General features: G+C 40.5%; 1 protein-coding gene across 4 annotated transcripts in view; it reads right to left on the bottom strand.

The window, feature by feature from the left end:
* Trank1 (tetratricopeptide repeat and ankyrin repeat containing 1) overlaps positions 1-13271 on the bottom strand; it is a 99528-nt gene that overhangs the window by 10520 nt on the left and 75737 nt on the right. For all 4 annotated transcript variants that reach the window (XM_078038160.1, XM_078038159.1, XM_013361226.4 and 1 more), the window contains 7 exons: positions 12541-12740; positions 12107-12244; positions 7784-7930; positions 6876-7032; positions 4476-4564; positions 1490-1593; positions 1235-1367 (listed from right to left, as the gene is read on the bottom strand). In XM_078038160.1, the coding sequence (XP_077894286.1) occupies positions 1235-1367; positions 1490-1593; positions 4476-4564; positions 6876-7032; positions 7784-7930; positions 12107-12244; positions 12541-12740 (968 nt within the window). The remainder of the gene's footprint in view (positions 1-1234; positions 1368-1489; positions 1594-4475; positions 4565-6875; positions 7033-7783; positions 7931-12106; positions 12245-12540; positions 12741-13271) is intronic.

The raw sequence follows: 13271 nt of genomic DNA, 5'->3' as shown, positions 1-13271 counted from the left end.
CTCTAGCTCAGGCTTGGCAGGTTCTGATAGGCAGAAAGGAAAGAGTGTAGTTACTGCTCAGAGTTCAACAGAGTGGCACTGACAACTGGAGAGCAGAGACTAAAGAACTTGAAGAGGTTGGAAACTATTCTAGTTCCTGGAATATATGACGCAAAATTCCACCCACACTGAAATGTTTTCTCCAGTGTCCCTCCCTATTTTGTCTCCATTTCCCATATCTTGAGAAGTCACATCCTATAATAATCATGGAGCAGGGAAGGCAGTGTTAGTAAGGCCTTCTCTTCTCAGACATTGACTTTAGGTCACCATTCAAACTTCCTAGTAGGTTCTACTACTACCCCTCCAGAGGCCAGGGTGCTCTGAGTATCCTAGGAATTACTGCATTTGACAAAGACATGGAAACCAGTCTTTCTATTGGAGGATCATGAAACCTGACACAGGGGAAATGCAACAGCTCAGTTGGACACTCTAAAGCACATCTCCAACTCCTTCTGGTAAAAGACCGATTGTTTTAAATTTCTAATCCATCACCACTGATACACTGAAAAATGAACTGCCAAGAAAACAACCACTACTTGGATGTCCACAGCAACACCAAACAGCTATAAAAATCTCTAACTGCTTACTTCCCTCTTCTGTATTAATCTTGCTTCAGACAACAGTCTGCAGCCCACTGTCAGCTGGTTGACTCTCCATCAATAACTGCTCCTGACTAGCAGTTCTGTCCAACAGGACTTTCTGCAATGACAGAAGTATTCTATAATAGTGAGCACTCACAATATGGCTAGTGAGACAGAGGGTGTGAATTTTTTTAATTGTAGTACATTCTAATTAATTTAAAATTTAAATTAAATAGCCTCATATGGCTGTTGGATTGGACACAGCAGATATAGAGTAATTACCAGAAACAGAAAAACCTTCATGTTAACACTAGGCCACTTGCCCAAGCTAATCTCAGACTATGAACACAGGGAAAGAGAAGGCAGGAATATTCAATACTCATCTGCCCTGTGTTTTAAACGTTTGGCTTCCCTTGGATAATATCAGGCCTTGAATGTTAGCACAGACATAGATACACACACACACACACACACACACAATCTTCAGAGCCTTATAAAAGCTTGAGCAGGTAGAGAAAGAAAAGGGCCACAAGCAGAGGTGAAGGGTCACATCCCCCATTCTGTTCAAGTGAAGCCCAGTTCTCCCAGGAGCAGTTGGAGGTTGGAGGCCTTACCTTTCCCAGCCTCTCACACAACTGGGCAGAGAGCTGGAACTCCTTGGCATAACTCAGACACTTAAGGGACAGCTTTGGTTCATTGCACTCCAAATAGGTCTTAGCCAGTTCCAAATACTCCAACTGCTTTTCCCTAGAGGAAGGGAAACAAAACAGTATTTCCATACACTGTTGATCTAACACCAATATATTTAACCTGCTGCTCTCATCAGAGCAAATCTGAAATGATACTGACACATTGCTAGTCAAACTTACTTGGGGCTAACTTTCTTGGATTTCATATTCAGGGCAGTGTTATGGGCCAGAGCCAACTTCTCCTTCTCAAAAGCACCTCCTTTCTGGTAACACTTGGCTGCAACCTGGAATAGGCAAAGGGGTTTGATTCTCAGAAAACTAATGGAAGTGACACAGAACAAGAGTTCAAGTATGCATTATATGGTTAGATTGATAAGGCGCTATACCTTACTCAGCCCAATGTGAGAAGCAGGAACAGAAAGGTACAGTTACGCCAAAGAGAGTAACCTCAGAAGATAAAGCCCAACAGTGTACCAGCCAACACATTCAAAATCTTATTTAGGAAGTATCCGGAAGCCATAGAAAAGATGGATACTATTACTTTTTATAGGCCACCATAATGACATCCGAAGTTTAATTTTCTAATAGCCATGTGCAAGAGGTATCCTTGCTACCTATATCAACTTCAGGTCAGAGCCAGGGAGCAATTGGCTCAAAGTCACCCTGTGCCTTTTCTGGGCTTTAACATAGCTGCTAACTACAACAGCTATACTGTGGTGCTGGTGAAACAATCACAGTATGTGTACTAGGAATAGAAATAATAAGATATTTGGAGCATGTGGATCTGTAACCAAGCTCACTGTCTAGGAAGTGTGCAGGCAAATGTCATAGGGGAGTCAGTCTGCACCCCAATCACTGCCAACAGAAAGCTGCTTTTCTAAAACAACAATGCTCATACCATGTCTCAAAGTGTAGGCTACAAGGGCAAGTATTTGATGAATGATTCAATCTTGTGTGGTAGTTCTGAAACATTCATGACATGCAGCCAGAAACTCAATAAACCACCTGAGTCCTGATGTCCTTAAGTAGGATCAAAATAAATTCAGGTGAGAAGAAGTTTTTTTTTATAACATTCTCATCTGTGGTGGCCTCCCTAAAAAGATTTTAAATTCAAACATTCAAAAGTATTTTTGAATGGGTAATACCAAAGAGTTCTGAGGGGAATAAAGGGAATTTTCCAATATCATCCAACACCTGCTGCCCATCTTCTCTCCTCCTTCCCTCCTTACCACTCACCCTCTATTTCACCAAAAAAAAAGTTCTTGGTTTTACAACAGCAGCCAAATGTTCAGTATTTCTTTTCAATTATAACAAGGATAGGCAATGAATAAAGTTTTAGAGCTTGATCAATTTCTACAGCTAAATAGTACATATATTTGAAACTGCCTTCCAGACAAATCAAACTTACAATGGTGTAAGTTTTGTTTTCTCACCTCATGTAACAGATTCCAAGAGTAGCCATAGTCCTTCACTCCACCCTATCTCTGCCACATCCTTTTATAGTGTAACTTTTCAGCTTCAGACTGCTGCCTATCTCCCCTCCCTTCTCATGTGGAAGGGACTTGCTTGGACAACAGAAGTCAGCAGAAATGACACTTGTCCGGCATCAAGACCAGGCCTCAAGGGGCCAAGTACTTCTGCTCACCTTCTTTGAACCTTGGCCTCCAACGAACAAGTCCAGATTAGCCTGCTAGAGGATGAAGGAAATATGGTCTAGGAACCCCAATGACCTCCTCACCTGTTCCAAGAACTACCTAGCTGAGTAGGAAGCTGAATGCAGAATCACAAGTTGCCCAGCTGAGACCAGAAGGACAACCCACTAAACTCACACTGTGAACCACAGAACTGGGAGCAACATAAATAACTTGTTATAACCAGTAAATTTGGAAGCCATTTGTTATGCAGCAACAGATAACAAATAAACACCAGATGTGAATTATTTGCTGTGGACATTAACTATTTTTCCTTGCCACAGCAGAGAAAGCTCTTCTAAGAAATGAGACCAAGGAGACTTTGGGAATTCCTTCTTACAGGCATTCAGACCACAGACAGCTCACATCATGGATTCTGGTAAGTTCTGGCTTATAGTTTCATGTTTCTTATCACTTCCCAGTCCCTTCACTTAGGCCCAGCTCCATAAAATTCTGGTGAGAAGAGTATTATTAGAACAAAAAAGCCCTCCAGAGAATTATCATCTCAAAATACTTCTTCAGAAATAGCAATAGAAACTGCAGACAGTTTTCCTGTAACACGTGAAGAGCTGGACCTTGCAAACAGGAGGAGGGCATGTGATAGTGAGATGTATGAGGAAGGCCATTGGCAATTTCATGATTTTTTTAAAAAAAGGATCCATAAAAAGAAGGTGCCTGCCCTTATTCCTGTTTGGGTTGCTACTGAGGGGGTTGGGTGCTTGGACTCACTGCAGCATACGTTACTCAACCATAGCAGGGAATATCTCTTATGAGCTACAGATGACACAAGAAAGATAAAGAATAACATTGAGCCCATGTTTATTTTGTTGAACTACAAAAAAAAAAAAAAACCCACAACTCTTCTAGCAGGGTGTTTGTGACTTGCAGGTGAAGATACCCTCACCACTACCTCCTGGGAGATAACTGCCATGGTGCCCCACCTGAGACCCTGTGAGGTGGAGGAATGCTAACTGTGGGGACAGTGATGGGCTCCTTAATTTGGTTTCAATATTTCAAAAGGTCTACTTCCTTTCCTGAAGGAAGGCTTGAAGCTGGAAGTGGATCACAGTTCAGTCTAGTGACAAGTACATCCTTGCTCACCAGACTCTCACTGGCAGTGCAATCAATATCTGATCAATTGGGAAAAACAAACAAAAAACCAATCTGTTACTGCTTTAAAATAACAACAAAAGCTTTTAAGCACAGAGTACAAAAAATAAATAAAAGGGTTCTCTGGTGGAACAAAGGCCATGACCCTCCATTTACCTATCAGCACATGTTGATACTTGGCCAAAGGAAAGGATTTTAAGGTCTGCCTTGACAGGGGAGGGAGACGGATAAGTAGCTCTCCTCATCTTCAGGTGACCTAACGTTTAAGAACAAATGGCACAAGCCTGTTGATACCTGTGATGGTAGGAAACCTGCTTAGTAGTCACAAAGCACCCTGACCACTGGTTGCTGGTCCAGCCCCTTACCTTCCAGCACTGGTGCTTGGCATAATACTCTCCTTGGGCAATCCACTCCTCGGGAGTTGAGGTCTTAACGAACATGCTATCATCAAAGTCTAAAATGAAAAAGAAAAGCAGATTTGCTTCTCTGAGCATTCATTCACTCATACCTGTTATTGTGGGCTGTATTTTGTGTCCCCCAAAATTCATTTGTAGAAGTACTAAACCCTACTCTATCAGATTGTAACAGAGCCTTTGAAAAAGTGATTAACTTAAAATGAGGCCATTATTGTGGGCCCTAACCCAACCTGACTGATGTCAGAAAATAAGGACATGCAGAGACCCCACTGAGGAAAAATTGTGTGAGGACACAGCAAGAAAGCAGCTATCTACAAGACAGAGGAGCCTTGGAAGAAACCAGCCCTGCCATCACCTTTCTCCTGGACTTCTAGCTGCTAGAACTGTAAGAAACACATTTCTGTCATTTGAGCCATCTAGCCTGTGGGATTTTGTTATGGCAGACACCGCAGGCTAATTCACCCATGTTATCTTGCTAGTCTTCTTTTAAGATAGATTTTAGCTTACCAAGCCAGGTGGGTATGGGTTACAGAAGAAAAGGTGGAGGTGAAAAAGAATGTGGTTTGGTTTTTTAAATATCTGCCTACTTTCCTTTTCTATGTCTATGAATCAGAAGACAACAGCAATTACTAACTTCTCCTTGAAAAATCCAAAGCCACGTAACTCTTTGCAAGCTCCCAGGCAGGGAATTTAACAAGGAACAAGGTAATGGGGTATTACAGAACAGATGCAGCTTGACTTGTGATGGTTATATCCTGATAAACTCCATGGTAAATTGAAATTTGAAAATATCATAAGTTGAAAATGTACTTTATACACCTAATCCATTGACATCATGGCCTAGCAACATGGTATACTTTAGAGTAATTGATTGTTTACTCTTGTGATTGCATGGATGCCTGGCAGCTGTAGCTCACTGCTTCTACCCAGCATCACAAAGGAGTGCTATACCACATATTGTTAGCCTAGGAAAAAAAATCAAACTCGAAATATAGTTTCTAAAGAGTATCACTTTGCACCATAATAAAGTTGAGAAACCCTAAAATGAACCACAGTAATCCAGGAACTATGTGTATTTCCCAATGTGTAGACTTTGTCCTCATCATAGAAAGCAATGTGGCAAACTCTTGTTGCCGGACCACACTATTCTGTTCCATGTTAGCCTGTGGTGACTGTATCAGTCTTCCCCCAACAAACCCCCCAAAGTATCACTAGCAATGAGCAAAAACTCACAGCTTCTTGAAGCATGAGAAAGGCAGCGCATGCTAGGACAATGAAGACCCAAATCAGAGCTGGGGTCAGAGATAACCCAGGCCAATGAATAGTAATCAGAGAAGTAAGGCAGACAGGCCAGATTTTTTTAGAAGGTGCAATAACCGATGAAGGCTTCAGAGCCTGATCCCTCCATTGCTTTCTCTCTACTATCCACTGTGGCACTGTGTACAGATAACTTCACAGTGTCTTGTTCTGACTCCACATATGCTATTACTGTCCTGGTGAGATTTTATTCCCACAGCAAAACCCTGTATTACCTCTGAACAGGGCCAGTGAACTCTGCAGGATTCATGTTGAAGAAACATAAATTGCAAGTTGCCATATTCACCCAAACTTCTCCTGCTCAGGGGAAACAGGTGTTCTGAAAGACTTAACCATGTGCAACTATAACTATAAGAGGTTTGTTTTTAGATTCGAGTAATTACAAACAGGGCTGTGCTATCTTTATGTTGATAGATATCAAAAGCTCATAGCAATTTGTAGTCTCCCAATAGGACCTATTTCTTTCAACCTCTGTCCATAGCACTCACTATTTTTTGTTTTGTTTTGTTTTCCACAAAGTTTGACATTTATTGTTTGGCCACTTAGTGTCAGTGTTTTTAATTTGGCTTTCTGGTTTTTTAATAAATTTATATATTTATTTATTTTAATTAGGTATATATGACAGAAGAATGCATTTTTATTCACTGTACACAACTGCAGCACAACTTTTCATTTCTCTGATCATAGCACTCACTTTTAAAGGACAAATAAAAGATCTTCCCTGAATGAGTTAACTCTCTCAATTTCACCACAACCATACTTTCCCACACACCTTAACAAATAAGTAAGGGCTCTCTTTTCTCAGATCATGAAAAGGGAAGGAAATCTTTCAAGAAAAAAAAAAAACCTACTCCCTGGGCTGGGAGCATAGCTCAATGTTAGAGCACCTGCCCAGCATAAAAGGGGTGCTGGTTTCAATCTCCAGCACTGCAAAAACAGAACAGCAACAACAAAGCTATGCCCTTTCAACCTGGTCATAAGAGCAGATGAGAGGAATGTGCTTCTTCCAACACTATTTTAATGAGATCTTACCTTTATTTTCATCTGTCTTCACAACTTGTACAAAATCTCTTCTAATGAAATATTTGAAAGCAGGAGCCCGTTTCTCCAGGTTTTCATCAAAGATCCAGAGGTTGACCCGAGCCCGTGTGATGGCAGTATACAGCTGCTTAAGCTCACCATTAAGGAGCTGGTGATAAAATTGAGGAGAAAGATTATGAGCCTTCTGTCTACAGTTACAATGCAATACATTTCAATAGGCTCACTCTGATCTTGGAAAAACAGAAAACTAAATTTTAGAGAAGCCCAGCACAGCTGTGAACAGGAGCCCAGGAGTTCAGTGACTACAGCACAGGTAAGCCAGGCTCTAGCAAAGTTATGAGAAACTCCATCCCTTCCCACAGAGAAAGTAAGTGAGCATGCCATCAACACAGGATGACTTTTGAATCTGATATAGGTTTTTAAAGTTTTAATTCTGAAGCAATTATATATACATCAGAAGCTACAAAGATAGTAAAAAGTTACAAAGACAGCGCACCCTTCATTCAGTTTACCACAATGATTACGTGTTACATAATTGCTGTGACTTGTTTTTAAAAATTAAACCATTGTAGCTATCATTCGTACTACACATATCATTAGTATTACCACATCAAAATTTCTGAATAGAGCTGAGTTTCAGAGGTGAACAAAAAGAACTACTCTCCCTTCTCTGCTTTTAGAAAGTACCTTATTTATTGAGCCTAGCTCTGTGCTGAGAAAAAGGGAGTTTAACCAACACTGACACCCCTGTCCCTTCCTTTCCTATTCTCTACAGCCCATTGCTGATGTAAAGGAGGACCAGTAACGTGCAAACCTATATTTTTCATCTCATCTTCTCTTATAGGCCTTGTTTACTAATTCCATGTCAAATTAGTGTGTAGACAAATGGCAGAATTCACCTTGTACATTTCTGGATTCACCATGAGGGGCCGAGTCTGAGAAGAGCTTGGTTTCTCCAGGGGTACCTCAACCAATGGCCAGTTTTCCTCTCTGGAGTCAGATGATGGAGGTGTAAATGAGGAAATGATCTTCCATTCCTTGTAAGCCTGGACAACAATGACAAATTAAAAACCAACAAAATATGCTTTTGAACTGCCTCCCCAAGCTTCATGGAGATTAGCCCACTCAGTGAAGTTGGGATCAAGACTCCAATCCTAGCTGTGAGGAAGCGTCCATCCTGTGGCCTCAGAATAGAAGGGAGCAGGACTAAGGTTGACAAGCAGGGTCCCTTACACACTTGGCCAACATAGCTCAAAAGTGCCCACCTTGGGGAAAAACACTAAGGGCCCAGGAAATTATTCTAATGAAAGAATTTCAACAAGTAGTATAGGCAGGGAAATTCTCATCCTTTCTTATAACATTGTTAAGAAATGCCACTTAGGGTCAGCAATTAAGATGTGGCAAATTTTTCTACCTAAATTATTCTACCAAGGATGGAAGAAAAATCAGGTGCTGCGGGTTGCATTGTACAAGGCAGACTCTGAGATCAGAAAGGAAAAATGCAGGTCTTCTACTTATTAACTATGTGAACTTGCACACATTCTGTAAAATGGCAAAAACAGAACCACTCAAGTTTGTAGGGAAAATAAGATAATCAATGTCAAGTGTCTAGTAGAGTGCTTGACATTTTAACATTTTTTCCCCTTTACCCAAACCCCCAAATCACTGTGTAGACCAAGGGTTAGCAAATTTCTCTAAAGGGTCTGATAATAAATAACTTTGGCTTTTCAAGTCATATGGTCTCTCTTGAAACTACTCAGCTCTGCCACTGTGGTGCTGAAGCAGCCAGTCAACATGTAAGTGAATGAGTGTGCTATGTTCCAATAAAGCTACGCTAAATTGAATTTCATATAATTTCCATGTACCATGGAATATTATTCTCCTTTGAGTTTTTTCCAACAACTCAAAAATTTAGAATCAATTCTTAGTCCACAGAATGTACAAAATAGGCAGTGGGCTGGATTTGGCCAGCAGACTATAGTGTTCAGATCCCAACAAAGCTGAAGTGCCTAGATTATATGCAGTATTTGGAGTACAAAATTCGTAATTTACTGTACCTTGTAAGAGTAGCTAGTTAACTCTCCTAGCTTTTACTTTTCTTTTTACAAAATGGTATTCTTTGCCATCTACATAACATCTATGTAATCTAAAATGCAGAAAAGATGAAGTCGATAGTTAATTACCTGCTTTAAGTCACCCCATAAGTTAAAATATGCAGTTAAATTATGTTAAATGCCTTAAATACTGTCCATTAAAGAGGAATGGTTATGCTACTAATCAATTATGGAATTAATCACTATATTCTAAAAAGAGATGTTTATCAGGAAATCATTAAAGTAGCTGAAAGGTTTAGAAAAAAACCTTCAAGACTATTTATTACTATCCTTTTTGTGAAGCTATTTAGCTGGCAGAATTGTTTGCCAAGGAAGTAGACACAGACACAAGTGCTTGACACTTCAGAGGACACTCCTGGCAGGCAATGTGAGGTGCAAACTGGCTGACCTTGAAAGGGCTGGGGAAGCACAGTATATTTTAAAACTACAAGGAGAGAAGCAAAAGCTGGTTAGATGGCACATGACTGACCTGTTTCCATGAACCAAAGTTGGAGACATTTAGGAATATGTGAACATGTGTTTTTGTAGCAAGAATGTTGGCCTATAGCAATGTGGCAAAAAAAAAAAAGCAACATGTAAAAGTCTTCCAGGTTCTTCCTATGGGACCAACACTTAGATTCTACTAGCAAACCTACCTTTGAGGGGCTTATTCTTGAAGTCCAAAGTCCATTAGCCAAACAAGTTAGCTAACCCATAAGATCTGTGGGTTTTCAAAGTCCCTTACGTCCCATTCACACATGAGCTTAAAAGAAGGATACCCCACTGATTGGAGCAGAGTGTAAATTGTAATTATACTTCCAAATCCCCAGAAGGATAGTTTGGGGGTAACTGAGAAAATAACTGCCCCTCCCCAAAGACAAAGCAGCATCCCACAAGTGAAAGATTTGGTATAACATTCCTTAGTTCCTTCCCCATCTCATAAGGTGGCCCTGGCAACCACGTGGTTTAACAGCAAAAGAAATCCTCTAGAAAGAAGAATCACAAACAGGGACAGCAAGGCCTTCCCCTCCCCACCCTTGTCCATACACCTCACAAGCCCTAGCAACAGATGCTGCAAAGAGAATGCTTGCCTGAAATATCAACAGGGGTGGAGAAAGAGGTCAAGGTAAAAGAGAAAAGCTCCTCACAGTTGCCCATGTCGAAGAGCAATAACAAAAACTATCAGCAACTATCAGCCAGTTACCTCGAAAGAAACCCTAGGCCCCAGCCCATAAAGGCTGGAGATATATTTGATCTGTCTTCCCTTTCCTTTTATTAAAGCATTTCTTCTCATTTGCTGACAGATGCTTTATGGCTAGAGACTATAAGTGATAAAGGTGAACTTTGTGTTCGGGAATGCACGATTACATTTATGTTGGGAAGTACCACATCAAAAGTTGTTTTAGAAGTCTACCATGTACATAGGATAAAGCTGATGTAACCAAAAGATTCAGATTGGGGGTGTGTGCCCCCCTTTTCCTTCTTTTTTTTTTAATTTCATGCAACTCCCTGAACCATTAGTGGGAGCACAGAGTTCAGCCTTATTTATTTCCATGATCAAGTTGAGACCAAACAACTAGATTACTCGTTCACCAACAGAACCCACCATAACTTACAGATCTTTAAATCCAGATGCTTGAGTTTCATACTGGCACATGCATACAACTGGCACTTTATAATAAAGAATAGAAATAACAAAGTCTTCTTCCTTCCTCTTTTAAGAAAGCCTCAGTCCAGCCATGACCAATATATGTATTATTAGAATAAAAAAGATAATCCTCAGATGCAAAATCATTCCAGGGTTAGTAAGTGTGCATCTGACTTTATTGGCAAAATTTGATAGAGAAGGGATGTATATAAGGAATTTCAAGTATATGCTCATTGTGGAAGGTTCTGACAGCCAATTCACATGTGAAGCTTTAAAAGAAAGGGAGTACAAGGGAAAGAGTTACAACTCAAAGCATATGAGTTTGTCTTCAGGCCCTACTGCCTATATTATGACTATGGTTAATTTACTTAACCTCAGGGACCTTCAGTTTTCCTTATAAAATGATAATAAACATAGCTTTGAAGGGTTGGTAGAGTCAGACAATGCATTTAAAAAATACTTTATAAACTGTAAAACACCTATAATAATATTGGCCATAGTTATTAAGGCAAACATGACATTAAAAGAGACCAGGAAAAAATGTAAGGATTCTATTTCTAGGTTCAGCTCTGGGGCAGATTTAAGGTGTCAAAGCGGACAGTGCTCCTGACTCAGGTATAAAACTGCCCCTTCAAGCATGCACAATATGTAGTGAGAACTCTGCAAATGGGACCAGGACACAGCCAGCTAAGTCTCCAAAAAAGACTCCACAGCACAGTCAGCAATCAGCCTGAGTGCCCACCCAAAGATGGTAAAATCAAACCAATGGCTAGGAAAGCTGCAATGATGCTCTTTATTTGGTGGTTCTCCCCAAAATGAACTAAGCTGAAGGGCAAAACCATCATAAGGACTCAAGAGCCAACTCAAAATGATGGGCTGACACAGAGGTCACTGGGGGTCAACCTGGGGACTCTCTGGCTGCCCTGGTCTGCCTGGGCTGCAAGCAGTGATAGTGAAGCCATGCCATAGAGAGATCCCAGGCAGGGCAGTGGTTTTTGTTCCCCATATTACCTGATCCAGCAGGAAGGAGCCAAGCCTCATTTGTCTTCCTGAAGTTGTCTATGAACTGACCTTGCCCAGTTCTGTCCTCATAGGATGGACATTGCTAACCTTGCCTTCATTTGTAAGGCTCTCCTTAGAGCTTGCTCCAACTTAGGAATCCCTGGGAGCCAAGGATAACAGTAGCTAATGAAAACTGGAAACTGGCACTTGAATCCTAGGCATTCAGAAGATGAAGACAAGACAAAGCATGTTATGGGCTGGTTTTCCCAGTACCCTTCCTGGGAACAAAGAGAACCAGCCCATGACATCCCATGAAACAACCCATAGCCATTGTCAAAACCCAACCTCCACACTAAATAAATTGTACTTTAAAACACAAAAAGACACCTGTGTGACAAACTTATCCTTAGCTCCAAATTCTCTTCCCTAGAATGGGAATTTCAGTTCAGGTTATATGAAAAGACATCAGTGTGACATACCTCAGAATCAGTAAAAAAGTTGTAAAGGAGAACATCATCAAATTCTAAGCCTTTTGCTTCATAAACTGTTAGCACAAGTGCTAACCCCAGCTCTTCCGGAATTTTCTCCTTTGCCATTTCATTGGCAACAAGAATTACCTGAAGTAAAACAAAACAACATCAAATTCTACAAAGAAAACCATGATAAAGGTCCATCTATTTCAGTGGGAGGCAATTTTTAAATAATGTCTTTAAAGAGAAACAGCCAGCATGGATTTGGTCAGTCAGGACAAGGGAAATATTAAAACAATTAGTCATACTCACATATCTCTGGAGCTCATCCACTCTGGGATATGGACTACTGAATTCTACCTTATGGAATAATTCAGCCTCTCAAACTTTTTTCAATTGCAAACTTCCTTTTATTACAAAACATACAATCCCAAGGAGCTCACCTGGTGGGCACCAAATTCAATGGGTTGGGTTTTCCTTTTGTTCCCTCTTAGCAAAATTGCCAAGTCGCTTACACTACAAGACTCTAGAACAGTTGGTTTGGGACCATCAAAGAGGCCAGAATCTCTAGGAAGGCGATCAAAAGATTCTGGAAAGTAGAACTGAAGTAAATCCACTACTCCTGATGCCAGATTGAGGATCCCTGAGATAAAACAGAAGACACATGTCAGATACTGTGCAACATAGTTGAGTTTTTTATTTTGGAGGTTTATTTGTTTGTTTTGGGTTTTTTTTGCTTTATTGTTGTTGTTGCTTTGTTTTCTCCACACCCCGCCCCCAGAGCATGTGCCAGCTGTATATATAACTGTATAATTACAAGCTTATTTCCAGTACTCATTTGATTATCAATGAGGCTCCATACTACTCTGAGTGCAATGGATGAAGGCAGAGATGTATTGCTGTGCTGAGAGAGTTTTGTGGGACATTATCCCCAATGTATAGTCCCATTAGAGAAAATTACCTCCTAAAGAAGAGTCAAGGCAGAAAGGCAATCTAAATAATTAGAGCTGTTTGAATGCCCATAAAAGAAACCAATATAGACTATCATAAGAAAACAAGAATTACCCTATCTTCCTTCATTGGTGCTCAGAGTACTGGAAGCAAAGTTACCATGGTAACAGCAGCTCTGGATGTTAACTGGAGACAACACCCAAGGCTTCTATTACCTTTTCCT

This window comes from Ictidomys tridecemlineatus, chromosome 2, assembly GCF_052094955.1.
Source record: "Ictidomys tridecemlineatus isolate mIctTri1 chromosome 2, mIctTri1.hap1, whole genome shotgun sequence".
Lineage (NCBI taxonomy): Eukaryota > Metazoa > Chordata > Mammalia > Rodentia > Sciuridae > Ictidomys > Ictidomys tridecemlineatus.
This window is presented reverse-complemented; position numbering and strand designations above follow the sequence as displayed.